This window comes from Struthio camelus, chromosome 7 (assembly GCF_040807025.1).
Source record: "Struthio camelus isolate bStrCam1 chromosome 7, bStrCam1.hap1, whole genome shotgun sequence".
Lineage (NCBI taxonomy): Eukaryota > Metazoa > Chordata > Aves > Struthioniformes > Struthionidae > Struthio > Struthio camelus.
In genome coordinates, this window is record NC_090948.1 from 17,092,600 (window position 1) to 17,120,569 (window position 27,970).

The following is a 27,970-nucleotide window of genomic DNA, read 5'->3' on the forward strand; positions in this document are numbered from 1 at the left end:
GAAACTGCCGCGGAGCAGCAGCCTGCCGCAGCGGCCGGCAGCATCCCCGGCCTTCCTCGGGCGCCGGTTGCGGGCGCCGGGGCGGCCGGGTGGGAGAGTCTGGGTGCTCCCTGCCAGCCCCCGTCCCTGCTCCCGGCTCGCCCTGACGTGCAGCGTCCCCAGCCCTACGGGATCAGCCCTGGCTGGGCACGGCTGAGGCAGAGGAGCTCCCGGCCCAGCACGGGGCTGCTCCGTCCGCTGGGGCACAGCGCGGAGGGCAGCCGGGGCATCCTGGGGGTGCAGCGCAGCTCCGCAGGGCAGGAGGGTGCTGGGGCACCCCGGACTTGGCCGAGGAGCAGCCAGGAACAGGGCCTTCAACATGCCATGCCAAAACCCACACAAGCTTGGAGCGTCTGCTCACCCCAAGCCCGGAGTTGGGCCTGAGCGAGGTGTTTGGGGGGCCTTCGTGGGTCCGGCGCTTTGGCCAGTGCTGGGTGGCTGCAGCTGGGTGCTGCAGGGGCCTGTGCTGGAGTGGGGAGCACCCCTGGGTGCTGGGGTAGGGACGGAGAGGCCAGGGAAGCGCTGGCAGGGGGTACCTGGTGCTATTCCCAGACAAACCCAGCTCCCACGTGGCTGGGGGCTCCACGCTGCTTGGCCTCCCACAAACATAAATCATTTTCTAATTTATAACATGAATAATTGATTTTGCCTCTGTAGCTGGCGATAAATCTCCTGTGCGCACATGCATAAGAAAATAATAATAATGAAAGCGATCAAGATCTGCTGCCATCGATTACCTGCGAGAGGGGCCACGCTCCCCTCTACGGCACGGTGGGCTGGGGCAGGGGCTGCTCCTCTTCGGGTGGTGGGTGGCCCTGCCTGCTGTGAGCCCTTCCCTGTCCTGTTGTGGGGGCGCGCGGGTGGTGTGGGATGACCCTCTGTATCCATAACATTGCTGATGCTGGGGTGCTGGCGGGACCAGGCTGGCTGGATGTCTGGGAGTGTTATGGGTCTAGCAATGCCCTGCAGAGGGGCAGGTGGAGGCTGGCTGATGAGCCAAGACTGCCTTTCTTGCAGGTGTTTGCTTGGCCTTGCCTTAAATAGCATCTCAGGAGGCTTTCTGACTGCGGGGCTCAGGGCTGGCTGTGGCATCGCTTGGATGCATACGGCCAGCCTGAGCTGGACTGGAAACCTGCAGCACATGAGGTTTGGGGGGGTCCTATGCCACGCGGCACTGCAGGGAGCAAAGCTGGACCCTGAGCTGGGCAGGGGATGGCTGTGGTCCTGCCAGCACCTGGCCAGCCCTTGGAGCCCAAGCTCATGCACGTGGGGCAGGCAGCACTCACGGACTCTGGGATCACTTGGATGCTGTCCCCAAAGGCACTGGGGGGAGGCACATCCCTCAGTCTGCTGGGTGTTTTGGGGGGCTAGCTGAGGTGCTGTACCCCAAAGAGGGCTGCCCCAGCACCCCAGAGGGGGTGCTCTGAGTCTGTCTCACTGAATGGGTGCCCTGCCAAGCCCTCCTGGTCCCCTCCTGATCCCAGGAGAGATCCTGCAGGATTGCAGCGATGGAGCATAGCTGTCCTTTCCAAGGTCCTGCTTTGTTCACAATTGCATGAAAATCAAAGGAAATGAAAGGAAAAACACATCATCACATGGGTCCCAGCACAGAAGCAGCACATCTCTGGGAACAGAGTACCTGCTATGCTGGGCCCTTATGGCTGTACTAGACCCCACACTGGGCAGTGAGGAAGGTCTGTGTGCTCCAGGGCACCCAGCTGCAGCTGCAGGCCTGCTGCTGTTCCCCAGCCGTCTGAGGAGGCATGAGATGTTCAGCACAACCCTATGCACTGCTGCCTCGTACAGTGCCTCAGTGACACCTTGCTAAGCTACTGTCGAGGACCTGCTGTGGCCCCTGGTCCCTCAGCCATCGGATAGTCATTGCAGAGCAGCAGAAACGTCCTGCATCGGCTGCAGGCTGACCGGGCACAAGCCTGGCACCCCATCAGGTACAGGCAATGTGCGTGCTATGGAGCACCTCTCCTTCGCCCTCACCCGGGCTGCAGAGTCGCACGGGAGGCAGAGGCTTGGGAATTGCATCTAAGAGCTATTAGTTCATTAGCGGAGATGCTTGGGCTTGTCCCTGGCTCTCCTCCGTACAGCTGGAAGTCCCCAACTCCCCCTCAGCTCCTGCTTGGGGAATGACTCCCCAGGCACTTTACCTCTATTGCAAGGTACAGGCCATAAACGTCCCAGAGCAGGTCCGGGGCATGGGAAACAAACTCCCTGTTCATCTCTCAGGCAAATCAGGGCTGCTGCTCCCGCCTGCCCCAAGCGTTTACCACCTCCTGTCCCAGGGAGCCAGGTCCCGGCCCTGCTCCGCCTTGGCCTGGAGGGAGAACAAGGCACATGTCTGACGGCATCTTCTGGGCCGCCCCTCGCCGTGCCTGTCTAAGGATCCACACGATCCCCAGCACATCCCGTCCTTCCTCCGCACGCGCAGCCCCCGGCTCGGGAGTGCTCTGCAGCGCTAGCGCTTCATCAGGAGCGGGCGGACGCGCCGCTCCCAGGCGTGCTCCCCAGCTGCCCCCGCCACCTCGGCACGCGTGCGAGCGCCGGGGCTGCGTTCATTATCTGCTCCGCGCAGACAGCCTGCTCTTCGCCAAACCCCAGGAAGGAAGCGGAGCGGACTTGCCAGGCGCAGACACCTTCCCGGGGCTGCGTGTCTGGCCATCGAGCGCGCTGACCACCCCGCAGCCCTCCGTCTGCCGCGGGAGCACAGGATGTGGCCCGGGGGGGGAGGCCTGAGGCCCGTGCGATTCCCGGTGCGCCGGCCGCCCCCTCGGCAGGCGGCAGCGGTGCTCTGCCAGCACCAGCTTGCCGAGCCAATAAACCCGCGGAGCTGCAAACAGCGCTGCTCCCGCTTAATACGTGACATTAAGAGATAATGGGAAATCAATGCCAGTCTCCAGCGGGGTCACCCGGGCGGGCAGCGCTACAGCAGCGTGCGCTGCTCGGCAGCCCCGCCGCCGCCCCCTCGTCGCCCGGTGCTGCCCGGCCCGGCGGCGGCGGCGGTTCCCTGCCGGGGCGGCGAGGGGGCTGGCTGCCGTCGGGGGCCGAGGCGGGGACCCGCTGGCGCGGCCGCTCGTGCGCCCGCGGGCTGCCGGCTGCGCGGCCGGGCGCTCCCCGACGGGCGGCGCCGCGCACCGGCCCCGGCCCCGGCCCCGGCGGGGCGGGGCGGGGCGGGGCGGCCGCACTACACGTCCCGGCGCTCCCCGCGGCGGGGCGGGCGCAGCGCGGCGCGGCGGAAGCGGCGGCGGGACGGAGCGGCGGGGGACGCGGCGCGGCGCCCGGTAACGCCCCTTTCCCTCCTTCCCGCCCGGCCGGCCGCGCGCGCGCCCGGCCCCGCGGGGCACCGCCGTCCCCGCGTGGGGCTGGGGCGCCCCCTTCCCCTCCCCTCCCCTCCCCGCGTGCGCGCGCGGCCCCGGGCTCTCCGGTCCCCGCAGGGGCAGCGGCGCCCGCGGGTGCTCGGCGCTGCCCCGCCTGCAGCTCGGGGCCGGGGCGGCGGGGTAGCGCCGCTGTCCCCGCTCCGCTGTCCCTGCTCCATGCCCTGGGGTGCACGCCGTGTCCCCTGCCTCGGGGTGCACACTGTGTCCCCTGCCCCGCTGTCCCTGCTCCATGCCCTGGGGTGCACGCCGTGTCCCCTGCCTCGGGGTGCAACTGTGTCCCCTGCCCCGCTGTCCCTGCTCCATGCCCTGGGGTGCACGCCGTGTCCCCTGCCCTGCTGTCCCTGCCCCAGGGTGCACACTGTGTCCCCTGCCCCGCTGTCCCTACTCCATGCCCTGGGCTGCACACTGTGTCCCCTGCCCCAGGGTGCACGCCGTGTCCCCTGCCCTGCTGCCCCTTCCCTGCTGTCCCCACCCCGATGTCCCTGTCCTGACACCCACCCCGCTGGCACAGAGTTCCCGGTGCGCCCCGTTAGCACGGCACGCCAGGGTCCCCGTAACTCTCCTGAGCACACTGAGTCGCAGAGGGATCCTGGCTGTGACAGCCCTCGATGGCCGAGAAGCTACGCAGTGTCCCTGGGTGCCCGGTGCTCCAGGTTCCCCACGCTCGTCACACCTGTGCCCGGCGCTCCCGGGGTGTTTCTCGCGGCCGGGCGCCCGCCAGCCAGGGCGCGCTGCCCACCATGGGGCGTCGTGGGTGACGGGGTCACGTCCGCCGTGCCGGCTTCCCGCTCTGCTCTCGCCGTGAGGCTCTCGGCCTTGCTTTCCGGGCTTTTCCTGCCGGTTGAATACCCGCTTTGCCTTATTTACCCCGGTGGCATTAGTTTTGTTTTCCCAGAGTGAATTTCGTTGTGTTTGCTGCCTGTATTTCTTGGAGCCTTTGAGCGCTTTCTCTGCTCTGGTTGGCGATTGCAACACCTCTCTGGCCAGCGTCGTCCGCGAATTTAATTACAATTCGTTCTTCGAGTAAAACTTTGTGGGACGGTGGGAAACGATACCCTGAAGTTCAGCTAAATTGCGTCTGGCTTGCCTTATCCCGAAGCTTTGCCCGGTGATTCTGCTGAAGTTACTCTCCCCAGACCACCCCGCGTTCGCCACCCCCCGCCCTGCTCCTCGCAGCTCAGGAGGCCGTCGCGGTGGGCGCTTGCAGGCTCCTTCTGTGGTCGCCGTTATGTTCTGCCGCTGGGGGCTGAGGGTGGATTCATCACGCGCCTGGGTGCAGTTTTATTGTTCTTTCCTGTACCTCATTTACTCAGCTGTGCCCCTCTCCAGGGCCCCGGTTCCGGCGCGGGCGCTGCGTGCGTGCGTGCGTGTCGGTGGGTTAGCTGGCGCGTCTCCTCGGCTCGCCGGCTGTCCGCGGGCCAGGTGACTCTGGATGTGTGGAGATGCTGTTTTTGCTTCCCTGCAGCTGGTTTTGTGAGGCCTCTGCCTCATTTGCATTTTTCTGGTTAAAAACAGTAATTTTGTCCTTTTGAGTCATCTTTATTTTTGAGACATCATTAATTTTCTCTCCCTCCTTATTTATTAATAGACCTTTTCACTCTCGTGCTGATTCTGCCCTGCTATATTTGTAAAGTCCTTTGTGTCCCCCTTAGCCCTTTGTGTGTTAACTCCTTCCGCTTTTCTGTTGTCCTTTTCTTGCCTGCAGCTGTTAAGGGACAGTATCGACTTATAAATCATGCTCCTGTCTGAAACGTCCCCTTGCTCTGGTTGCAGGTATCTCCTAAGAGCATCAGCGGCCGCGATTGAAATCTCTCGCTCTCTTTTCTCGGCGAGCTTCCCGGGCGCCTTTGGCAGCGGCTGCTGTCGTTGCCGCCGCTGTCTCCGCGCGTAGCTGGTGCTCGCTCCCGCTGCCGGAGCGCGTCTTTCTGCCCGCCGCGGGGGCGAGAGCCGCTCTGAAACCCCCGCGGGAGGCAGCGCTCGGGGCAGGCGGCTTCGCTGCCGCCAGCCCGCCCTGGCCCTGCCTCTTGCTCGCCGATATTTGGGTCCTTCGCGGCCCCGGCGCTCCGGGAGGGGTGCGGAAACATGCCTAATAGCCAAACCCGCAGCAACCGATAGCTGCCTGCGAGAAGGGGCCCGGGGAGAGTGTGTAGCTGTGAGGCTGGGTGAGCGCGCGGGGCGGCGGGAGGGGGACGCGCGCCCCGCAGCGGGGTCCTGGGGCGTCCCCCAGGGAAGGACGGCGATGGTGCTGCGCGGCCGGCGCCCGCCTTCGTGGCGCGTGCCTGGCATGGGAGAAGCCCCGCGAGCCGCCGGCGGGCTCTTAATCTGGGCTGTTTACAATCTCCTTGTGCCTGCCTTTTTATTAGTATTATTATTTTCTGAAGGCGCGCCCGAGCTGCGGCAGGCTGTAAAGAGTGACCTTGCGCGGCGCGCGCGGTCCCGCGAGGGCGCTTCCTGGCTGCCCGAGCCCCGGGCTGCCGAGTGCGGTGGGGGGGGGCGGCCGGCACCGGCGGGGGTGCGGGTGGCAGCCGGTCCCGCGGGCTCGCGCCGCTGCCGGCCGAGGGGTGGCCGTTGCCTTTTCGCCCTCCAGGCTTTAAGGTTATGTGCTCTATCGACGGGAGTATGGATCGAGTGGAATTAGAAACCTCGAAGGCTAAAAATACAGCTGCCTGCCAGGAAATGAGGCAGCCTGCTGGGAGGGCGCTGGGTGGCACTTAGGCTTTTCCAGGAACTGGCACGGGGAGCGCGAGCCCCACAGCCTGGCATCGGCGTTGGCACCGGCGGTGTGGCCCTCGGCACTGCCGCTCGGCCGGCGCCGCCCGCTCCGCTCCCCCCGGCCCGCGGGCCCGGCCAGCGCCGCGTGCGCCCGCGTGCCGCGGCCGGCCGGAGCTGCCCAGGGCAGCGTCTCGTGCCGGTAGCTGGAGAAGTCAATAAAAGCCCTGTTGCAGCGTCGCGCGGTGAGTTCAGGCGTCTCCGGCTTTAGTCGTAAACGTCCTTACCCGTCTAGCAAGGATGCAGAAACAGGAGGAAACGGGCTCTAAGCTTTGCAGCGTGAAGCAGAGCCTTCAGTCTGCTAGTAGGTTTTATTTCCCCTTCCCCGGCATAGAGCCTGCTCTGGCAAAACCCTGCTTGATGGTCTTGTGGGCCACTCGAGAGAGGGCCAAAACTGTATCTTTGGGGGAGAAGATCGTAATGGCCTGGTCCTGTCAGCACGGTTTTCTTGGGGAGCCCGGTGTGCTTTCTGGAAGAGAAGAAGGGGAGAAAGCAGGGAGGAAGCGCTGCCTGGCTGCAGCGCAGACCGTTGCTGGAGAAGCACAGACCAGCGCGTAGCCTGAGCAGCTGCTCTGAGACCTCGCACACTCGTGCCGGAGTCGGGCTGCTCAGCCAGCTGCTTTCGGCTGCCGCTCTGGCCGTAAAGCAAAAGGCTCAGTCGCCGTGGCCGGCCGAGCCAGCCTCTTGCTCCGTGGCGGGGGGGAGCGGAGACGCAGGGCAGAAGGAGGCACAGAAGGGGAAGGAGGTAATTTTAACGATAAACGTCTCCTCCCGGCTCTAGAATTGCTCTGCTCCTCGTCAGGCTGGCGCATGACTTGGCCCTAGCCCTTCGCGTGGGCCGAACGCGTGCGGTGCCTCTGCCTTTGCCGAGCTGCGTAGAAACGCCTCTGTGAGCAGCGAGTTTGTTCCCGGGCCAGCGCGCGGGACGCGGAGGGTGCCGGGCGCTGGCTGCATCGGGCCGGCGGGTGGTACCGGCCACAGGGCTGTGGAGCAGCTCCCGGCTGCGCTTGTGCCTCAGGAGAAGGTCTGCGTGCGCGGAGGCGCCGGCGCGGGCTGCGTTACCCCTTTCTGGGGAAAGGAGCCCAGCGCCGGGCCCGGGCTGCGGCAAGCGCCTCTTCCGCGGCTGCGCGGGGCGAGCATCCTGCCAGCGCCAGCCGTCTCGCTAATGCAGCACCATCTGGTTTGGAGGGTGAGGCAAGGTGAACGGCAAGCTTTCGAGGAGCCCGTAAATCCTGCGTGTGAAGGCTCCTCTTCTTGGAGGTGACTCGGGACGTGCGTGGAGCCGTACCGCTCGGCCCGCGCCGCGCTGGTGGGGGCGGAAAGGGAACCCCAAAGCGTCCTGGCTGGGCAGCGTCGCCGTGTCGGCAGTCCTCGGTGGCCCCGGGGAGCAGAGCCTGCGCGGATCGGCGCTCACCGCCGTGGGATCAGCGTGGGACGCTGCGCCCTTGGCAGGAGGGGCTCCGGCAGGGGCAGGGGCAGGGCAGGGCCGGCTGCGGTGGTGCGGCTCCCTGCTCTCCGCCTGGCCTCGGTGGTTTGTGGCATTTGTCTTCCAGACTCGTCTGCCTGGGGGAATTTCCCTGGGAGAGGTTTAGTAGAAGCGTCTTGGCCGCTTTGAGAGCGAGGCAAGCAGTGGAGAAAGCTCTTTCCCCATTTTATAGCTGTAAAATACGTATTTTAGCAAGTCCAGCCCCAAAGCTGCAGGCTGAGACTTCGGGGTTTAGCTGGGAAAAGTCCTTTAGGAGAGCAGGTTTACGTGTCCTCCGAAAGCGGGGTTTGGTGCGACGAAGCTGGAGCCGGAGGCTGCTCCGTGCAGGCTGGGAGGTGTTCGCCGGGTGCGTTAAATAAGCCTTGCGCGGTCGGGACGGCCCGGGGAGCACGAGGGGGGAACGCTGGCGTCCCCCTGCCTGCCCGGCCCTCGGCAAGGTTGGGCTGCTGCTCGATGAGAAAACGTGTAACGCCTCGGTGTTGAAAAATGTCCAATGCAGACCTTGTAGGATACGTTCTTTCCTCGCAGTCGATAAAGATGGAGGGGACCGTTCTGCTAGTGAAATTAGTGTATCAAAGGATGAGAAAAATGACGAGTGCTGCGTGTGTCTCCCCGGCGAGACAAATGCCCCGGGCAGCGTCACCCCGGCAGCTGTGCGAGGGGCGGCCGGCGCCGCAGCGGCGGGCCGGAGCTCGTCACGCCGCTCCTCGGGAGCGTGGCCCCGGCGCTGGCCGCGGACCTGCAGGCTGCGCCTCGAGGCGCGGGTGATGGCCCGCCACGGGGCTCCCCTCCCGCGGCGCGCTGGGCGCCGGGGCCGGGCTGGCCGCGAGGCGTGAGGAGGAGGAGCCGGCCGCTTGCTGGAGGTTTCCCCTCCGAAGCAGCTGAGCCGGCTGCTGTCTGCGTCGCGCCGGGCCGGGCTTGCTGGCGGTTTCGAGCGAGCCGTGAGAGACCCATCCATCACGCCGAGGCTCCGCGGGGCCTCGCCGAGAGCTGCGCTCTCTCCGTCCGTCCGTCCATCCATCCGTCAGGAGGATGGAGTGAGGTTTAGCGGCACAGGCAGCCCTGGATCCGAGACGCTTCCCCAGCAGCGCTCGCCGCGGTGGCTGAGGTCTGACCGCGGAGCGCAGCCCGGGGCTCGGCCTGCCCTCGCCTTCCCGGAGCCGCCGGGCCCCGGAGCCGCCGGCAGCTTCCGCCCTCCCGGAGGGGGGCGCGGGGACCGGGCGGCGGGAGCCGCCGGGGAGCGTTCGCGCCTCTGCCGGGCCGGGGCTGCGCGTCCCCGAGGCTGCGTTTAGCTTGGTTTGAGGCGAGGGGAGAGGAGCCTAATGTACCGGAGGTGCCTCGGAAATGAGAGCCTTGGACGAATTCCTGGCCCTATTGATCCGCCGGCAGTTTATGCATCCTGACATTCATAATCTCGGTAGGCTCTGATGTTCCAGATTAATGGGCCCAGGGGCTGTCCATCCGTCACTTCACATTAATTACTGAAGAGGTGTTTTTCCAGTGATTTACCTGACAGCGGCCTGTGATGAATACCCCTAAACAGAGTGGGCAGTGATTAATCACGGGGCCCCAGCCCGTCCCCACTCTGCCTTCCCCTCAACCGCAGCCCAGACCCCCGCGCCATCCGTCTCCATAAACGCTGCCTGATGCATATTTATAGGGGCATGGGGCCCGGCAGATAGCAAAGCGCCTGCTTGTGCCAAAGATGATGAAAAATAAATCTCTGCCGGGACAGGGCAGCAGGTGAGAGGGGCCCCGGGGCTCTTGGTCTCAAAGCTCGAAACCGCCTGACTTTGGGGTTAGCCGAATCTGCTGCGCTTGCATCCCGGTGCCCGCCGTGCCGAGCCCGGGCGCTGCCGCAGGGCAGCGGAGGCCGCGGGCTCTAGATGAGGCGCCAGCCTGCCCTGCCTTCGCCTCCTGGCTTCCTCAGCCGCCTGCTCGCCGAGCCGTTCGCCCCCGGCCGCCGGGTGCAGTGGCGGCGGAGCAGACGCCTGCCGCCGTCGTCGCGCGGTGCTGGAGGAGGACGGGAGGAGCCGGTTTTGCTAATAAAAACTCAGGCTGGTTTTGAACATCTTAAAAGCGAAGGCGAGAGCTTCTACGTGCGCGGCAGGGCTAAGAGGCGGGCAGGCCCTAAGGAGGCCAGGAGGAGACGCGGCCAGCGAGGGACCTGGGGCCGAACCGGCTGGGACGGTGGCGTCGGCCTGGGGCGCCGCGCTGCCCCGCGCGCTCCCCGGCCGCCGGCGGTGCCCCCTGAGCTGTCCCTGCCGCGTCCCCTCTCATCATTCGTTCGCGTGACGGTGGCACCTGGTCCGTCAGCGCGCGGAGCGCCGTGCCCCAGGCGCGTTGACCCTGTTTGGGTAGGGCTCGTGCAGCACCGACCTTGCCTTCCCCTGCTGCCCGGGCTTTTGCTCGGCCAAGGCTGCAGGCGGTGGCGGCGGCCTTGCCGGTGCTGTGCCATGCCGGCGGGCTGCCCGGCCGCGCGCCGTCCTTTGGGGGGCATGGGGCGCGCTGGGACGCGGGCCGGCAGCCATCCTTTCTCCCTCTCGTTGCAGGCGGCGGCACCATGCAGCGGGAGGCCGAGAGCGGCCGGCCTCGCCGCAGGAAGCCCGACATGGCGCTCTACGTGCCCAAAGCGCGCCGGGAGAGGACGGCGGCCCCGGGAGCGGGCGGCTCGGCTGGCGGCGCGCCGGCGACCCACCGCCTGGCGCAGGACGTCTGCCGAGGCCGCGCCGAGGGCCGGAGGCGAAGCCCCAGCGCCAGGACGCGTGCGGCGAGGGAGAGCGGAGCAGCCCGGCGGGGGAGCGAGCCGGGCGCCTCCGCCGGGCCCCCCGGCGCTCCCGCCGAGCCGCCGCTGGAGCAGCCGCCGGCCGGCGGCCCCGGGGCATCGCCCAGCGCGCCGGAGCGAGCGTCCCGCGAGCCGGCCTCGGGGGAGCACGGCTGCCGGCAGGCCGGGACAGCGCCGGGCGCCCGGCCCGAGGGCGACGCCGCTAGCCACGCGCCGCCTCGTCCGGGCGGGAGCGCGGCCGGTCGGACAGGGGCGCGCAGCGTGCCGGAGCGCTTGGGGGGCGGCGCGCCGGGCCGAGCCGGGGCCGAGGGCGCTTGGGGGCAGCGGGCAGGGGAGGGCAGCCGAGGCGGCGCGCCGGAGCCCGCGGGCGGCCCGGGTCCGGCGGGGAGGAGGGAGCGTGGCGGCTCTCTCCGTGCGGCGCCGGGCGAGGGCTGTGCCGCAGGGGTTGCCCAGGAGGAGGAGGAGGAGGAAGAGAGGCAGGGAAGCGGGTCTGAGCCCGCCGGGGAGGGCGTCTCGGAGGCGGCGGCAGGAGCCGGCTGCTCGGGGGGCGGCGAGGGCGACGCACCGGCGTTCCCACCGGAGAGCAGCCCGGAGCCGGGCGCCGGCGGCCGGCACGAGCTGGTGGTGGGGCACGCGGGGCGGCTGCCGCCCGGCACGGAGGAGAGCGCTGCCGGGGCTGAGCACCCCGGCGGGGAGGCTGCTGGGGCCTCCAGCGGCGGGGACGGCTCCTCCGAGCGGGCGGACGGCAGCGCTGGGGCCGCGTCGGCGTGCGGGCGCGGGGCTGAGAGCGGCCCGGGGGGCCCGAGCGAGGAGCTGGGCCGTGCCGAGGGGGCGGCGAGCAGCGCGCGGGAAGGGGCGCCCCTGGGGGACCCCGCTGCGGAGAGCCGCCAGCCCCGGCGCTCCCCGGAGATGCTGCGGCGCGGCGTTGCGGCGCTCTCGCTTGCGGCCCCGGCCGAGGCGCCGGCGCGGGCGGACGAGGACGACGGAGGTGTCCGGGGCGCGCGGGACGGCGGCTCCCCCGAGCCCGGCCGGGCCAGCGCGAGCCCGGGAGCCGAGGAGAGCTGGGACGCGCTGTTCAACGACGACGGCGACTGCCTGGACCCCCGCCTCCTGGAAGAGGTACGTTGGGCGCCCGCGGGGCTTGGCGGGGCCGGCGCTTGCTGCCTGCGGGACGGGGCGCCGGGGGCGTGCGGCGGGGGTCCCCGCGTCCCCTGCAGGAGTAGCAGCTCGGGCACCTCCGGCCGCGCCGAGGCCTGGGGGGACACGAGGAGAAACCGCCCCCGTTGCCTGGACCCGATCGCGTGCCGTGCCTCGGTGCCGGCGAGGGCTGCGACAGCTGGGGGAGATCTTCCCTTTGTAGCGCATAAAGGGCACCCGGTAAAACGTGCTTGAGTGCCGTAAACTGCAACTGCACCCTCGTGAAACCAGGGCTAGTAATGAAGAAATGAGCTGAGACGGATGGGCTCCCATTGAACTAGCAACATGAAGTTTCCTCAAAAGTACAGCTTCTTAATCAGCTGTGGCTCATTACCATATCTTCCTGTAAGTGTGTGGCTAAATTTACTACAATTAGCTGCTCAGCGCTGGGAAGCACGCAGCTTGCCTGCCGTTTACACGGGAAGCACAGCTTTGGCAGTGGGGCTGGAAAGCCATTATTGCATTTTAAATCAGTAGCGTAAAACTGGTAATTTTCGGAATGACGTTAATGTAGCGAGAGTAACAAACAGCGCTAATATTGTCAAAACGAACGTCCGCGGCGGGCTGGAAGCGAGGTTCGACGCGGCGGGCGGTGGCTGAGGGAACGGGGTTAACGCGACAGCCGTGTCCCCCGGGGCGGCTGGCGACCTGGCTCGCCTGCAGCCCCGGGCGCGTCGCAGCGGCCGAGCGGGACCCGCGGAGCGGTTTGGGGAAGGCTGCGTCCCCGCTTCGCTCTGCCCCGCGGCCTTTTAGCGGGCTCGGGTCGGCGGGCGGGGAGCGCCCTCGGAGGAAGCCGCGCTCCTCGTGCGTCCCGGCCTCCTACGCGTCCGATTCCCTGCCCGCGAGCCCTGCCTAAAAGTGGGCCTTTTTTCCGGAAACCAGTGAATGAGGGCTCGGAAGAGGCACCTGTGATGGATAAGTTGCTCTCTTCCCCCCTCGGCTGCCCCGCGCTGCTCTCCTGCTCGGCAGCCCCTCGCCGCGGAGGCAGACGAGCCTGCTCAGGGAGGGCGCAGGCTCTCGGGGAGATGGAGCTGTCGTTAATTAACAAAAAGGACAAGAAAATTAGTAGCGTTCTTCGTCATAACTGAATCCTTATGCACTGCAGATAGCCGCTGGAGAGCAAGATTTATGACGTTCTATGTGGAGACGAGATTTCTGATAGCAGACGGCTCTTTAATCTAGCAGGAAAAAACATAACGCGATCCATTGGCTGGAAGCTGAAGCCAGAGCAATTCAGACTAGAAATAAGCCACCCATTTTTAACACGGAGGGTAATTAAGCGCCGGAACAATTTCCTTGCAGGTCTGGTGGATTCTCCATCAACTTGCGCTCTCTAAATCAAAGCTGGGTGTCGGTTTGGAGAGGACCCGCGCCGTCTCCCCGGGGCTCTGCCCTGGCCTAGGACTTGCTGGGTGAGGGTGCGCGCCCGGGGCCGCCGGCGGCCTTGAGGCTCGCCCGGAGCGCGCGGGGGCCAGGCGGGTCCGGCGAGGAGCCGGGTGGGCTCGGAGGGGTGCGCCTGTGCATGCACCTGCCCCGCTCCTCCTCCTCCTCTCGCAGCGGTGCCGCTGTTGGCGGTGGGAAAGGGCTTTCTCCTCGCTGCGGGTTTCTCCGCGAGCGAGCGGGAGCGTAAGCGAGCTGCCACGGACACCTGTGACGCGCTCCGGCTAGGATAAATCTTTAGGGAGCAGCGAGCCGTGACAGACAGACTTCATTTCCTGCGGCGCCCTGCCTCTGCCATGCCCGCGTCCGGCAGGCGAGCCGTTCCCGGGGCAGGGCGCCTGTCACGGGCGGGCAGCCGCTCGCGAGGGCAGGCCGAGTTGGAGGCCAAGGCTACGGTAACGCAGCACCAAAGCAGCACGGTTACCGGCAGCTCTCGCAAGCCGGGAAGTGCCGGCGTGCAGGGCTCTTAACCCCCGTCGGTCCTGGCTTTCAGGCGCTTCCTGGCGTATCGCTGAGCTGGGGGTGCGTCGTGCCGCCGTTCCTACCCCCGCGCGCTCTCCAGGGCGGTGGGCACCGAGCGCTGCGGTGGGGGCCTGCGGCGCCCGCTCCCCGCGCTGTCCCGGCCGGCCGGACCCCCAGCTCCGGCGTACCCGCTGCCCGCGGGGTGCAGTTTTATCCCCCCTTCTTGTGCACGAGGCGAGAGCCCCTCTCCCGAGCATCCCGCCGGGCCCCGGCCTGGCAGCGCGAGGGCAGAGGTGCCGCCGGCTCGGGGCGGACCTGTGGAGCCGTGCCTGGCGCGCAGCTGAGCCCCGCTGCCGTCCTTCGCCGCCTGCCGCGCGCGGTGATTTGTGAAGGTCAAGGACCGCTCCGGCACTGTGCGCTCGGGCTCTCTAATATCTTCCCCGGCGCCTGGCGCTACCTGAGCGCTCTGCCTGCTCAAGCATCGCTGCGGGGCCGCATCCTGCCGCAGGGCAGCTCCCTGCGGCCGGCGGGGGCGGAGGGTGCCGGCCCGGGCGGGATGGGTGCGCTGTCCTGCCCAGGGCGCTCTCGGTTAATGGGAGACAGACCGTCCCGGGGCAGCCGGGCTCTGCCGGCAGCGCTGGCTCGTCCCGCAGGCTCCATAACTCAGCTGCCCGCTCTGCCGGCATCCAGCCGCCCTGCCAGCACCCCCTCACCTGCCGTGAATCCATCTTCTCCATAAAATTGTCTGAGCGAACACTTTTTATTGACTGAGCTGGCGGGGATTTATGGACTCTAACCTTCCAGCCGTGGTGCGCTCCGCTACGATCGCTCGGGGGATCGGGCTGGGAACCCGGCTGAGTTATGGGCCTGCTCCCTGCACCGCGCCGGCCCCCCGCGCCGCCGGCCCCGCATGCTGTGGGGCCGGGGGAGCCGCGGCTGGGGCCACGCGGGACGGACAACCCCGCTGCCGCTCGAGCGCGGCCGTAAATGCGGGAGCCGGTGTGGTGCCACTCGGCCGGGGCGCCCGGGCTGTCCGCGAGCTGCGTGGGCGCGCAGCAGCGCAGTCGGCCCCGGCGCCGGGCTGGGGCCGGCGGCCCACGCTGGTTTGGGGAGCGCAGAGGCGCAGGAGGCGATGCTGGCGGCAGCCGCCGGCGCTGGCGTCGCGGGCTGCTCGGGGCGGTGGCGAGCAGGGGGCGGCTTTGTCGCCCCGCTGCCTTGTGAGACCCTCTGTGTGGGGCTGGTGCCCGTCTTCTTTTAACAGCGACGTTGGAAAATTGGAGAGAGGCAGAAAGGAGTGACAGACATCATTTTTTTAAGGCTAGAGAAAATGCCCCGCTGTGAGATACTAAGCGAGCACAATCCGTTTAGCTTGTCAAGGAGAAGATTGAGAAGTGACTTGATTACCGTGAGTAAGAGCCGTCGCGGGGCAAGAATACCTGGGACCGAGGGCTCTTTAATCTAGCAGAGAGGCAGGACAGGAACCAACGGCTGGAAACCGCAGCCAGACAAATTCAAATTAGAAATAAGGCATAAATTTTTAGCGGCGCAGGTGATGAACCACTGGAACTAGCTCCTCGGGGGAGCGGTGGCTTTATGCTCTGGCAGTGTCCCGGGGCCCAGACCGGCCGCCTTTGGCGCTGGTGGCAGGGCCCGGTGCCGGGCTGCGAGGCTGTGGGCAGAGGCGGTGCAGGGCGGTGGGACAGGGCGCGCTGAGCGTCTTCCCTCCTGGCCTTTCCGCCATGCTCCTTGCTGTCCCCTGAGCGTATTTTGCGGGCACCAAGTGCCGTGCGCTGGCTCCGCGGTGGGACCCTCCCGGCCTCGGCGCTGGGAGCGCGGGAGCCCTCGCGCAGCCAGCGGGGCCGTGCTGCGGAAAGGGCTCTGCGGCTGTTCCCCTTCGGGGCCAGCCTGCCCCTGCTTGGGGACACCGCGCGGGGAGCCGGTAGTGCGATGCTGGCTGCAGGCGGGGGAGCGGGACGCTTTGCCCACAGCTGGGCCCCCTCCGCAGCCGGCAGAGCACCGGGCCGGCGGAGGCTTGCGCGGCGTTTGGGGCTCTGCTTTGGGTGCTTTCCTCCTGGCTAACGCGCACCTGCGGCACGCGGGCCGCGCCGGGGGACCGAGCGCCGTCTCACCGCTGCCGTTCGCGCCGCGTCCTCGGGGACAGCCCGGCCGGCCCCGCGGAGCCGCCGAGCGCGGCAAGCGGAGGGAGGCTTTTAATGGGAAAAGCGAGCGCGTGGCGCGAGAGGCCCGGTCGATAACTCCCAGTATCCCCGGTGCCATTAATCCATCCGCGGCGCAGGTGTCCGGAGCGCGGCCCCGGACCGCTTGCAGGCGACCGCGTGCCATTAATCAGTCTGCTTGCGCCGCGCGGGCACGGGGCTTCTGCGGCGCTGCCCGGCGCGGGGGGACGTGTCCCCGTGCAGCGGACAGGGGGACTCACCGCTGCGCGTCCCCCGCCACCCCCGCAGCTCTCGGGGGGCGAGAAGCGCCGGGAGAGCCTCCAGGCGCCGCGCTTCGACTACTACGGGGCCGAGCCGGCCGCGCCGGACCTCAGCGACGACGAGCTGCCCCACGTCATCGAGATCTACGACTTCCCGCCGGACTTCCGCACCGAGGACCTGCTGCGCGTCTTCTGCAGCTACCAGTGAGTCTGCCGGGCCGGCCCTGTGGCCCCCCGGCCCGCCGGCCAGGCTCTGCTCTGCGTCCTGCCCGCTCCTTCCCGGGTCCCCACGGCACTGACGTCCTCGGTGACCCTCCGTCTCTCCGGCAGGAAGAAGGGCTTTGACATTAAGTGGGTGGACGATACGCACGCCCTGGGCATCTTCTCCAGCCCCATAACAGGTAGGTGCTCGGAGCAGCTCATGGGATGTGTGGTGGGGGGATTGGGGGGCCGGTGCAGCGCCGTGGTGCTGGGGGAGAGGGCAGGCATGTTTGCTGCCTCCCCGGGACCCTCCAAGCGTTTCCTTTGGCTCCCCTCTGCCCGGGGACCAGCGTCTGGGCTGGGGAGAGCCGCTTGCAGCCTGGACGCTGTAGGTCGGGACTGGCCCCGCATGGCTGGCTGTGGGCATGGACACCCAGCGCCGTGGCACCGCAGAGCGGGGTCCCCGGCAGGACTGCCTGGCGATGCGCTGCTTTCTCCTCGCAGCGCGCGATGCCCTCAGCACCAAGCACCTGATGGTGAAGACTCGCCCCCTGTCCCAGGGCACCAGGGCGGCCAAGGCCAAAGCCAGGGCGTACGCTGGTGAGTGGGGCCGCGTGGCCGCTGGCGTGGGTGGGCAGGAGTGCGTGCGCGCCCTGGCAGCCCTGGCTTCTGGAGCAGAGGCCCTGGCGCGTTTCAAGCGCTGCAGCACCCTCATCCTGGTGCCGTGCCAGGGCACGGTGGGAGCAGCCCTGGGGCAGCTCTGCAGGGCAGCGCTGGGGTCGGACGCTGCCCGCAGGGCTTTTTGCACCGCTGCCCTGCCTGGCATAGCCGGGTGCTCCTGCTTCGGAGCCGGGCCTGCTACCCCTTCCTTTCCCTTTCCTTTCCTTTCTTCGTGCCCTGGCAGTGCCCCGTGCTGACGCTGCCCTGCGCACTCTCCCCAGACTTCCTGCAGCCCGCCAAGGAGCGCCCGGAGACGTCGGCGGCCCTGGCCAGGAGGCTGGTGATCGGCGCCCTGGGGGTGCGCAGCAACCAGACCAGAGCCCAGCGGGACGCCGAGCGCAAGAAGCTGCAGGAGGCCCGGGGTGAGCTCCTGGCTGCGGGGGCACGGGGGGGGGGGCTCGGGCCAGGCTGGACGTGCTGCCAGCCAGGTGGGGTCCCCCGAGGGTGGCAGCAAACGTCCTGCTGCTCGCTGGACTTGGCAGCACCTGGCGGAGAGAAGCAGGAGGCAGCGGTGCTGGTGGGAAGCTCCTGGTGCTTCTCTGTCTGTGGGCCGGCGAGATCCCGGCAGCTCCCGTTCCTGGGAGCGATGGATGGTCTCACGTCCTGCCCCCGGCAACAGCAAGCTCTCCTTCCCCTCCTGCCCCGAGCTGAGCAGCCCTCCCTGCTCCTCTCCAAACTGCATCCTGCTGTGCGGGGCTGGCAGCAGCCTGGTGCTGTGTGTTACTAGTACTGCTGCCCCATGGCTTGCACCGGCCCCAGGGGTCCTGCAGCCCTGCTGTCAGACCTTCCCGTGCTTTGCTGCGGACCCTTGGGGGTGCCCAAGCCCGTCTGGTGCTTTAACTCCCTGGCTGGCTCTGCTGGCAGGCACCCGTGTGCTGGAGCGTTTTTCTGTTTTTCTTATGGCTGTGTCTGAACCCCGGGGGCCACGACTTGCTCTGGCACTGGGGCAGGACAGGACCAGCGCGCAGGCGCTCAGCTCTCCCCATCAGCTGCAGGTCTGGTGGGTCCTGGCACACGGGCTGCCCCGCTGCAGGGCTCGGGCAGTGTAGCTGCCCCTCGGAGGGGCTTGCAGCCCTGCAGCGGGCAGCTAAGGGGTGAGGGGGACACGGGTGCACCCTGGGCTGCGTGTGCCAGGCTGTGTGGGCGCAGGCTGGGTGCCTGGCACCGCAGGGCTCAGCGCTTGCCCCCGTATGGAGCCGCCGACGTGCTGGGTGACGCTGCACGGGACGCAGAGGGAAGCGGGGCACGGGTTCGGCGCCCCTTGCCCTCCCTCCCTGGGCTCGGCCGCCGGCACAGGGCGGACGGCAGGGCACGGAGCGGCTGGCAGGGGGCTGTGCTGTGCCCCCGGGGTGCTGGGCAGCCGGGCTTGGGGTTTATCCCTCCTCTCTTGGCTCCGCAGAGAGGAAGCGCCTGGAGAACAAGCAACGGGAAGATGCCTGGGAAGGCCGGGAGTGAGCGGGGAGGCTGCACCCACAGCCCCGCTGGCAACGCTGCTGGGGGCTCGGGCCCCGCTCTTCGGGCAGGCAGGGCGCCCTGCGCCGTGGGGGCGCGACTGCGCGCTGGGTCGCTGCGCCGAGGCAGGACGGACAGGGTCAGCGCGTGGCTGGTCCCGGGGCGGAGCAGGGCGCCGGTGGGCCGCGCTGCCGGGCTGTGCCCTGCGCTGCCTGCCGCAGCCGGGGCCGAGCCGGCGGGCCGGGGGAGCCCCGCGGCAGCGCGCTGGGCCGTGCGTCGTGGGGCGGCCGCGGCCTCGGCCGGCCTGCGCGAGCGAAAGTCACCGTACTTTTATTTTGCTAATAAATCCCCTTTATTTTACGTGGCCCGGCTGCGCTGGGATGAGGGTCCTCCCGTGAGACGCGGGCCGGGCGAGGAGGCGGCGTGGGGCCGGCCCGCGCGGCGGGGGAGCGTGCCGGGGCCGGGCTGCCGGCGGGGAACGTCACCGGTGCGCGGCGGAGACGGCCTGGCCGCCTGCGCGCCGCCGGCTGCAGGGAGCGCGCGGCGCGGTGCAGCGCGGGCCCTTTCCGCCTGGGTTTACGGCCCCGGGGGCGAGCGGTCGCCGGCGGCCCGCGCGCGGGGGGAAGGCGGAGGCCGGAGGAGAGGCCCCGGCTGGGAGGTGCTGGCAGGGCCCATGTTTACTTCCTTTCCCGGCCCGGAGCAGCTGCCGCAGCCGCAACAGCGGGGCCCTTGTCGGCCTGGCGGGGAAGGGCCGGCGGCCGGCTTGTGATGTGGCCGCGCTGCCCCGGGCAGGGGTCCGGGGGCTGGCTGGTGTCACGAGCTCCGTGCCTCCGGCTGTCCCGCGGCGGGGAGGCCCGGGAGCCGGTCGTGACCCCGCGGCCGTGGCTGGCGGCCGCCGTGGCCGGAGGCAGCGCGCAGGCGCCGGTGGCGTTGCCAGATGCGAGCCGGCTCGGATGCAACTTTCCAGAGCGAGCGTCCGGGCAGCCTGCTGGGTGGAAAGTTTCGGCTGGGCCAGGACGGTTGCACTTCTCTCACGCCGAAAGCATTTTCCTGGCCCTTGGGCCCTGCCAGCAGCGGGGGCGGGGGGCCGTGCTCGCAGCTTCCCTCGAGCCCAATTCCCCGCAGAGCGAGTCTCCGTCCGCACGCGCCTCGCCACGGGCGCTGGCCTGGGGCCGCCTCGCTGACGTGCTCGGGGCCACGAGCCCCCGCGGCTCCTCCATGTGCTGGGGCTGTCACATGTGGAGGCAGCCTGGCCTGTCCCGGCTCCACGAGGCTGCTCGCAGCCTGGGCTGGGGGGGATGGGGGGGATGGGGATGGGGGTGCAGATGGTGATAGGGGTGCGGATGGGGATACAGATGGGGATGGGGTTGCAGATGGGGATGGGGGGGTGGCTGGGGATGGGGGTGCAGATGAGGATGGGGATGGGAGGTGCAGATGGGGATGGGGATAAGGGTGCAGATGTGGATGGGGGATGGGGGTGCGGATGAGGATGGGGTGTGCAGATGGGGATGGGGTTGCAGATGGCGATGGGGGGGTGCAGATGGGGATGGGGGTGCGGATGAGGGTGGGGGGTGCAGATGGGGTTGGAGATGCAGATGTGGATGTAGATGGGGGTGCAAATGGGGAAGCGGGTGGAGATGGGGTGCAGATGGGGATGGTGGATGGGGATGGGAGGTGCAGATGGGGTGGGAAGCAGAGCACCTGGGCTCGGACTAGAGCCAGACAGGATGCTGGAGGGCGGTGAGGAAAAGCGGGGACAGGTCAAGCCCCTTAGTGCTGTGCCTTGGAGGGTGTTGGGGGCCCCCCGTCCCTCTCCGGTGTCATCGGGGCCCCACGTGTGCCTGTAGCGCCCTGGCAGAGGACAGCTCGCCCATAGGCGCTGCCTGTTTGCTGGCTCACGCTGGGCCAGGCAGAGCAGGGTGAGGGTTGGTGGGGTTCCCATTTATTTCCTTTTAAAAACATGCTAGAAACCACGCGGGGAAAAGCGGCACAGCAAGCAAGGTCCCAGTGTTCAGCACATCTAAGGCCAGCTGTCAAAAGATAGGAGGTGCCCACGCAGTTTGTGGGTGGCCCAAACGCAAGTAACAGCAAGGGAGTCGCAGCAGAGCCCGGTGTGCACCTGGGGAGCTGGGCTGCCCTCAGCCACCAGTTTTCGGCTGGCCCTGGCAGGGCTGATGTCCTGCAGCAGCGGTGCAAACCGGCTTGAACCCCTGCCCTGGTGGCTTTTGCTGTGGGCTGTGCTTCTTGCCGCTGTGGTTGCACTAGGGCCAGGACTCCTGGGAGCGATTCCTGGTGTGCCCCTGCCGTGCCCTGCGACCAGCTGGTCCTTTGCCCCACGCAGCCCAGGGTGCAGGGCTGGAGGCGGCAGCGTGGCCTGGCATTGATGGACAGCGGCACCTTGGCCGGGGCTGCAGGCAGCTGTAAATCACTCGCGCCCGCTCCTCTCGGCTCTTGCCAGCCCCTGACGGCTGGCCGCTTGCTGCCTGCCCTCATGTATGCGGCCCTGGCTGCTGGCAGGCCTGGGGCCAGGGCTTGCAGGGGGCAGAGCCGGGCCATGCCGGCTGCCTGAGCCCCGGCGACGGAGCTGCTGGCATCCGCCTGGGAAAAGCCAGCACGGCGGCTGCAGCCGCGGCGGCTGGTGGGCTGGCTGGCGGCCCAGTGCTGCCACAGTGACCTGGCCGGGGCCGCGCAGCACGCCGGGGTCAGCCGGTTCAGGGCCAGGCGGCCCCGGGCTCTCGCTGGCCGGGAGCCAGAGCCGCTTGCCCTAGCCGGGTGCAGGCAGCCGGGGTGCTGCTGGCCCCGGGGCTGCAGCTTTGCTCCCGGCTGGGGCCCGGCTTTGTCACCCCTGCAGCAGAGCTGCGCTTGTGGACACAGATCAGACCAGCACCACTGCTCCCATTGCACAGCACCTTTATTAAAGACATGACTGTTGCACGGGTGGCAGCAGCCAGGGCCTGTCCTGAGTCCGGTAGGGTGGTGGGGGCCGGGTGCGCAGGCTGAGGTAGACGTCCTGGGGGGCAGCCGGAGCTGCAGAGGTGGGGGCTGTCGCGGTACCCGTGCCTGCCTCTCACGTCCCGCCGGCCGTGCGGGGTGGACACCCCCAGGCGCTCCCCGCCGGGCCTGGTGCCGGTCTCCGTCCTGGGCGGCAGCAGCAATAAATACAAAATGCTTTGAGTCCCTGAGCTCAGTCTGGTGCTGCCGCAGCTGGGGATGCAGGAGGCCGAGAGGCGGGAGCTGGGCCGGGCAGCCCCGGGCGCTCCCCTGGGAGCACAGCGATGCCGGCGGGTGCTCACACGAGGTTGTTGGCCAGGCGCTCCCGTCGCTCCAGCTCGCTGACCACGTCGGCGCCGTAGGCATCGCCTGGAGAGAGGGACGGTGTGAGGGGGCGGACGGGACCAGCAGTGCCTCCCCCCACCGCAGCGTGGGTCGCCCGCGGTCCGTGGGACCCCTCCGCTCCCTGCCCGCCTTACTCGTGTGGCAGCCGTGCATCCAGATGCGCTGCCCGTCGTACTTGCACTGGCACCGCATGACGTTGTTGGAGAAGTCCGACTCGGCCACCTCGTGCTTGGGGTTCACCACCACCTGGGGAGGGCGACGCAGTGGCCGTGGGCACCCGCCGTGGGGCAGGCCTGCCCGCCTGGCACCCCATCGAGAGCCACTGACCCCGCGACGTGGGCTGGTACGTGTGTGTGTGTACGCCCATGGGCCGGGACCCAGGCAGGTGGGAGAGCCCTCACAGCCGGCAGGGTCACGGTATGTGCACCCTGCAGGCAGCGGGACCCGGACGGCGGGTGCTGGGGTGAGCCAGCCCAGCCCGATGAGCTGTGCCGGGGAGGCACACGGGGGGCAAACCCCTGCCTCGCTCTCCCATCGCTCAGTGCCACGCAGGGGCATCCCACGCCCCTCTGTCCCCTACCTGGAAGGTGTAGCTGCCGGGCGGCACGTCGGTGATGTCGACCCACTGGCAGTCGATGTCGTGCCGGTACGTGTCCCAGCACCCCACGCTCACGCCCTGCTCACCAAAGTTGGCGCAGGCGAAGCGGCGCTGCAGTCCTGCGGGGGACAGGGGACATGAAGGTGTTGTGCTGGTTGGGGGCGGGGGGTCCCTAGCTGCATCGCAGGCTGCGGATCTGCCTTGCCCCGGCGCTGGCACGTACCCTCGGGGCAGTTGGTGTCTTCCAGGCAAAAGCTGGCCTTGTGGCCTTCCGCCACCTTGGAGCCGTTGAGCGTCAGCAGGTCGTAGTGGGTGAAAACCTCGATGCTGTGGAAGTGCCTGTGGGGACAGAGGGGTGAGCCCGGGGCTGGGGGCGAGCGTCTGGACGGGGAGGACGAGGGCTGGCCCAGACAGGGGCCGAGCCGGGAGCAGGCAGCACCTAGAAGCAAGCGGCTCCGTGCAAATTACAGCCTTGACGCCAAATAAAGCCGTAATGACAGTGCCGGTGCGGATGCTGCTAATTACCCAGGGCGGGCCGGCCGCCGTGGGAGAGGCTGCCGGGCAGAGACGCGCAGCCGGCCGGGGGCCAGGCGAGCACCCTACGAGGGCCACCAGCCCACGGTGGCAGCCCCGGGCCCCCTGCGCCAGGGACGCTCACCGGTGACACTGGTGCCAGGTCCACGCGTGCCGCCCCATCCGGGGCCGGAAATCGGCTCTGCCCAGGTTGTGGATCTGCGAGGAGAAGCGGAGCAGGCGGCGGTGGCCATAGGGCCAGTGCATGCGGTCGGCCGACTGGGAGAGGCAGCGCTCCTCGTGGGCGCAGTACAGCATCCCCAGCGGGCGGTCCTCCAGGTAGGCCGTCTCCTGCACCAGCTGGGCGTTCATCACCAGGTCCGGAGCGTCTGACACAGGCAGGGGCTCGGTGGGGACGGGGCAGGTGGTCCCCATGCCGTGCAGCACCCCAGTGCTTGCAGGGAGGACCATGCTCCATCCCTGGCTGAGTCCCAGGAGAGGGGCTGCATCCCTGCGGGCGCCTCCTCCCAGCGGTACCCACCCGAGGGCCCAGGCCATCGCCCTGGTACTCACGGGTGGTGCAGGTGACCCCGGCCGAGAAGCGTCCCCCGCCGGTGGGGCAGTGCACTGGGCCGTGGCGCTGGCACTGCTGGAGGGCCAGCTCGGTGCCCGTGCAGCGCACCCCGCTCATCACCACCTCGGAGGCCTCGGGGCTGCCGGCCCAGTACCAGGTCTCCTGGGCAGGGGAGGAGCGCAGCGCTCAGTCCCTCCCCAGCACCCATCCTGGCTCCCCAGCACCCCCCAACCAACACCATCCCTGGAGCACCCAGCTCCCCCAGCAAGCCCGTGCCAGGCAGCCTGCGTGCCCCCCCCCCCCCCCCCATCCCGGGCTGGGTCCCCGCTCACCTGGAGGGCATGGCTGGCGAAGCCCAGTCCCAGCTGCCTGCAGACGACCATGGCCTCGTTCAGCCCCCACTGAGCGCCGCACACAGCGCCCCACTTCGGCGTCCCCCGAACCGGCACCAGCACCTCCACGACGCCCTCCTCGGGGCTGCGGCCCCCCACCAGCCGCACCTGGGGGCGGAGCAGGGCTGAGCTGGCGCGTGGGGCAGGCCCCGGTGTTGCCCTCCCAGCGGGCGCTGCAATGGGGTAGGTAGCCCCATGCACCCAGCCAAACACCTCCACTTTTCTCTCTCCCCTCCCCAAAACCACCTTTGCCACCGGCTCGTCCTGCAACACCCACATCAACATGGCTTGTGCTGCCCTGCGTGTCCCCCCACGCCCTCGGCCACACCAGGGCCCCTCTGAGCATCCACGGGGCAGGGAGCTCGGGGTGATGGGGCAGTGGGGCAGGGACTGGACAGCTGGGGCTCCCCAGGCGCTGGGGGGAGGCAGGGGCTCACCTGGCTCTGGAAGTCCATGTCGGGCATGTGGCAGCGGACGGCCGCGTCGGCCTCGTGCCGGCACCCGCTCTGCTCGGCGTCCCGGAAGCGGCACTCGTCCAGGGAGCGCTCGTGGCCGGTGCAGCGCACCTCGCTCATGTGGATGGGCCCCAGGCCTGCAGCAGAGGCAGCGTCACAGCTCCCTCTTGTCCTATCTCCCTCCAGCCCACCCGCCTTCCCCCCGGTCTGGGGTCCCTCGTGGGCACAGGGTTGCTCCAGGCAGGCTGCGGGAGCCCCTTTCCCACAGGGCCACCTGGACACCCCAGGTTGCTCCAGTAGCACCCCGTAAACAAGGGGGCTCTTTCCTCCCTGGGGGCCCCTCCAAGCCCACCAGTGGCCCCAGCCCATGCCCTGCCGGCTCTCTCACCTTGGCCCATCTGGGCTCCTGCCAGCGCCTGCTTCGCCGTCCCGTAGCCCAGCTGCCGACACACCACGCTGGCCGCCAGCAGGTCCCACTGCTTGTCACACACGGTGCCCCACTGCCCGTTGCGTAGCACCTCCACCCGGCCCTCGCCGGCATGGGTGCCGGCTCGCAGGCGCACCGGCAGACCCTGGGAGCAGGGGAGCAGCCCCTCGTCAGTGGCGAGGGGCCGCACGCACAAGCAGCGCTGCAAAGGGGCTGCGCGGGCGCTGCCCGGCTCTGGGGGACGGGGCTCACCTTTGTCGGGGATGCCTTGCGGGACGGCTTGCCCTTGCGCTTGCCCGCCTGGCCGGCAGGGCCGAGAAGGCAGCCGACGACGGCGTGCATGCCGCGGGGGCAGGCGGGCTGCTGGGGGGCCGGCGGGGACAGCTGCGTGGGGCAGCGGGCCAGGTGGGGCTCCCAGCCCTGGCACTGCACCCGGTGCACCCAGAAGGTGTTCTGCTGGCTGAGGTTCCTCAGGCTGCCGGGCGAGAGCAGCAGGGGCTGGCGTCATTTCGGGTGCACAGAGCCTTTCCCCTAAGGGGCCGCCCACGCAGGGCAAAGCCCTGTGGGTGCCCGCAGTGGGGGCTGGCCTGCTCCTGCCCACCCTGAGCCCTACCTGGAGCTGGGGTCCTTCAGCTTCGTGTTCCAGAGCTTCCTGTGGGTGTAGGGAGCCAGGAGGTCAGGGGGCCCCGTGCCAACCCTGTAAGGCTCAGCACCCCCCACCCCGCGCCCAAGCCCTTGAGGGCCCCACCATGCCGCAGGTCCTCCCACGGGGCTGCAGGGCTCGTCGGGACAGGTCCGCTCCCCACTGGCAATTAGTGCGCCAAACCTGGCCGCGCGCTGTGCCCAGGCGGGACTGCGCGACTCCTGGCACCGGCAGGAGCTCATTACGGGCGGTATTTATAGCGCCAGCATCCGACGCGGGTGGAGGGGCCCGAGGGCGCCTTGGCTCGCCTGTGCCTCCATGCACGTTTGGCAGATGAAGGTTGGGGACAACCTTCCCTTCGACACCTAATGCCCCCTCCCTGTGGCAGAGCCCAGGCCTGCCCTTCATGGAGGCTTTTGTGTCCCAAGAAGGGGACACAGGCGTGGACGTGACGTCCTGGCGTCCCGCACACCCAGCCACCTGAGTCCCCCTACCTGACACCCTCTCCCTCTCCCTGCTGACTCCAATGCCCAAGTTGCTGCCCCACAAGCCCCACAGCATGTCCCATGGGTCCCCTGGCCCACATGCCCTGCTGCGTGTCATGCTAGGACGCAGCCCCTTTGCTGCTTTCCTACCGGTAGAAGTTGGTGTTGACGTGTTTCTCCTGGGGGAAGCCCAGCATGCCGCACACCACGCGGCTGTTGTTCCTGGTCCAGCCGGCGTCGCACACCTGCCTCCAGTGCCCGGCGTGCTTCACCTCCACGGCGCCCTCCGTCACTGGCATGCTCAGCTTGGCCCGGGCCAGGATGGGCTTGAGGCGCACCTCCTCCAGGCTCAGCCCCAGTGCCTGGCAGGACAGGGGGATGATGGTGTGGGCCCCAGCCTGCGTGCACGAGGTTTGGGGGGGGGGTCCCTGCATCCTGGGGACCTGCCGGAGCAGGAGCTCCAGCATCGAGGGAAGGGTGCAGGATGGGGACAGCGGGAAGGACCTGCTGCTCCACTCACCTCTCCCAGGAGACCGGGGGTTGCGGCCTGGGGGGAGCTGCCGGGCTGGCGCGGTCCTGAGCACACCACGCCGGCGTCCTCGCTGTGGTGGCAGTCGCTCGCGCCCCAGCCGTTGTGGACGCAGTCGGCCAGCGAGGCCTCGCTGCCCGCGCACTGCACGTTGTCCAGCCAGATGGGGCCTGGGGGACACAGGTGTCACCTGGTGGTCACCACCGTGCCAGGCTCCCTACGTCCCCCCCATCACTGCGGGCACCCCAGCTAGTGCTGCGCCCCCACGTGCAACGCCCCTGACAAGCTGCCCCTGGCACTGGCCCCCCCCAACCTGCAGCGCCCCCCGCAGGCTGCCCCTACCCCCCACCCCCAGCAGCCTGCTCCAGCCAGCAGCCTCTGTGGGTGCCCCACAAGCGCCCTCAGCCGCCCCATTTCCAGGCAGCCCCCACCTGCCCCCGGCTGCCCTCACCTTCCCCCTGGCCGTAGGTGGCACTGTGGGTCCAGGTGACGGCCGCGGCGTAGCCCAGCTGCCGGCAGGCCACGGTGGCCGCGTGGAAGTCGAAGCCGTCGTCGCACACGGTGCCCCAGCGCCCCTGGTACAGCACCTCCAGGCGGCCCTCGCCGGCGGGCCCCCGCGGCCCCGCCAGCCGCAGCTGCATGGGGGCCGGATCCTGCCTGCTGCAGGCTGCCCGGCACAGCAGGAGCGGCAGCAGGAGCAGCAGAGGGCTCGCGCCCCCCAGCAGCGCCATCGCAGCTCCTCGGGGCAGGGCACCTGGGGACAGCCTGATGCTGAGTGCCAGGGACCGCAGCGGGGGGAGCTGCGACACCCCCCCCCCAAGCAATGTGGTGGCCTCACGAGGACCCCGTGCCCCACATAGCAGTGACCACCCTGTCCCCATGCTGTGTGGGGTGCAGGGGCCGGTCCCTGCCGTGCACAGCCCGCAGCGTCTCCCACCCTGGGGATGAGCTCTGCCTCCCCCTGCCCCTCTCCAGGGGCCTCCATGGGGGCACAGGCCACTGTGGCCCCCCCCCCCCAAGCCCCTGCTCCCCAGCCTGCACCGGGATACTCCCCCCCCGCCACCGCCGGCAAACCCTGTCCTGCTCCTCCTGCTTCGTGCCTGCCCTACGCTTAGGGCCGTGCGTGGGGTCCCCCCATGCCCCCCAAAGCCCCTCGCTCCCCCCACCTGGCCCCTCTCCCTCCCGCCCCCCACCCCTTACTGCATCTCCCCTCTGCCCCTCACTGCCTGCATCTGCGCTCCATCACTGTGGGGGGGGGCACATCCCACCCCCGCTGCAGCCCCCCCATGCCAGCACCCCGCACTCACCCAGCAGGCCAGCAGTGGGGCAGCGGGGGGGAGGTGGCAGGGGGCAGGCTGCCTGCGCCGGACCAGGCGACGGGGCAGCAGCGGTGGTGACGGTGGCGGTGGCGGCGGCGGCTGCCTCCCTCCGGCCAGCAGCCCGGCTCCGGCTCTCCTGCTGCCCCAGCACTGCTCGGCTGCTGCTTTTATGGTGCTGCGCAGTGGGCAGCCCCGGGGGGGGGGCCCCCGCTGCCCTGCCCAGCCCCGCACCCCCCCGGCACGCGCTGCGCTCCGGGGCCGGGAGCCCAGCCCTGCAGCCCGTGTCCTGCTCTGCCCCCTGGCCGGGCCCTATGTCAGGGCT

General features: G+C 69.0%; 2 protein-coding genes across 4 annotated transcripts; one reads left to right on the forward strand and one right to left on the reverse strand.

Moving 5' to 3' along the window:
- Positions 1-10,809: 10,809 nt before the first annotated feature.
- R3HCC1L (R3H domain and coiled-coil containing 1 like) lies at positions 10,810-18,614 on the forward strand. 3 transcript variants are annotated; one of them, XM_068949931.1, is made up of 7 exons: positions 11,488-11,587; positions 11,897-14,972; positions 16,033-16,208; positions 16,335-16,405; positions 16,710-16,805; positions 17,147-17,287; positions 18,325-18,614. In XM_068949931.1, exons 2-7 carry the CDS (start codon positions 14,895-14,897, stop codon positions 18,378-18,380), a joined length of 618 nt encoding a protein of 205 aa, XP_068806032.1. In that variant the 5' UTR covers positions 11,488-11,587; positions 11,897-14,894; the 3' UTR covers positions 18,381-18,614. The 3 variants fall into 3 exon arrangements, with proteins under 3 accessions (XP_068806030.1, XP_068806032.1, XP_068806031.1); XM_068949929.1 differs by lacking the exon at positions 11,897-14,972 and having other exon boundaries at positions 10,810-11,587; XM_068949930.1 differs by lacking the exon at positions 11,488-11,587 and having other exon boundaries at positions 11,597-14,972.
- A 2,654-nt stretch (positions 18,615-21,268) lies between these two features.
- Positions 21,269-27,826, reverse strand: LOXL4 (lysyl oxidase like 4). The gene is made up of 15 exons (XM_068949932.1): positions 27,637-27,826; positions 26,781-27,083; positions 26,321-26,499; positions 25,951-26,162; positions 25,286-25,324; positions 24,925-25,147; positions 24,634-24,817; positions 24,228-24,382; positions 23,731-23,898; positions 23,398-23,560; positions 22,970-23,213; positions 22,535-22,650; positions 22,294-22,430; positions 21,848-21,959; positions 21,269-21,737 (listed from the first exon to the last, which is right to left on the reverse strand). Exons 2-15 carry the CDS (start codon positions 27,058-27,060, stop codon positions 21,667-21,669), a joined length of 2,283 nt encoding a protein of 760 aa, XP_068806033.1. The 5' UTR covers positions 27,061-27,083; positions 27,637-27,826; the 3' UTR covers positions 21,269-21,666.
- Positions 27,827-27,970: the final 144 nt, after the last annotated feature.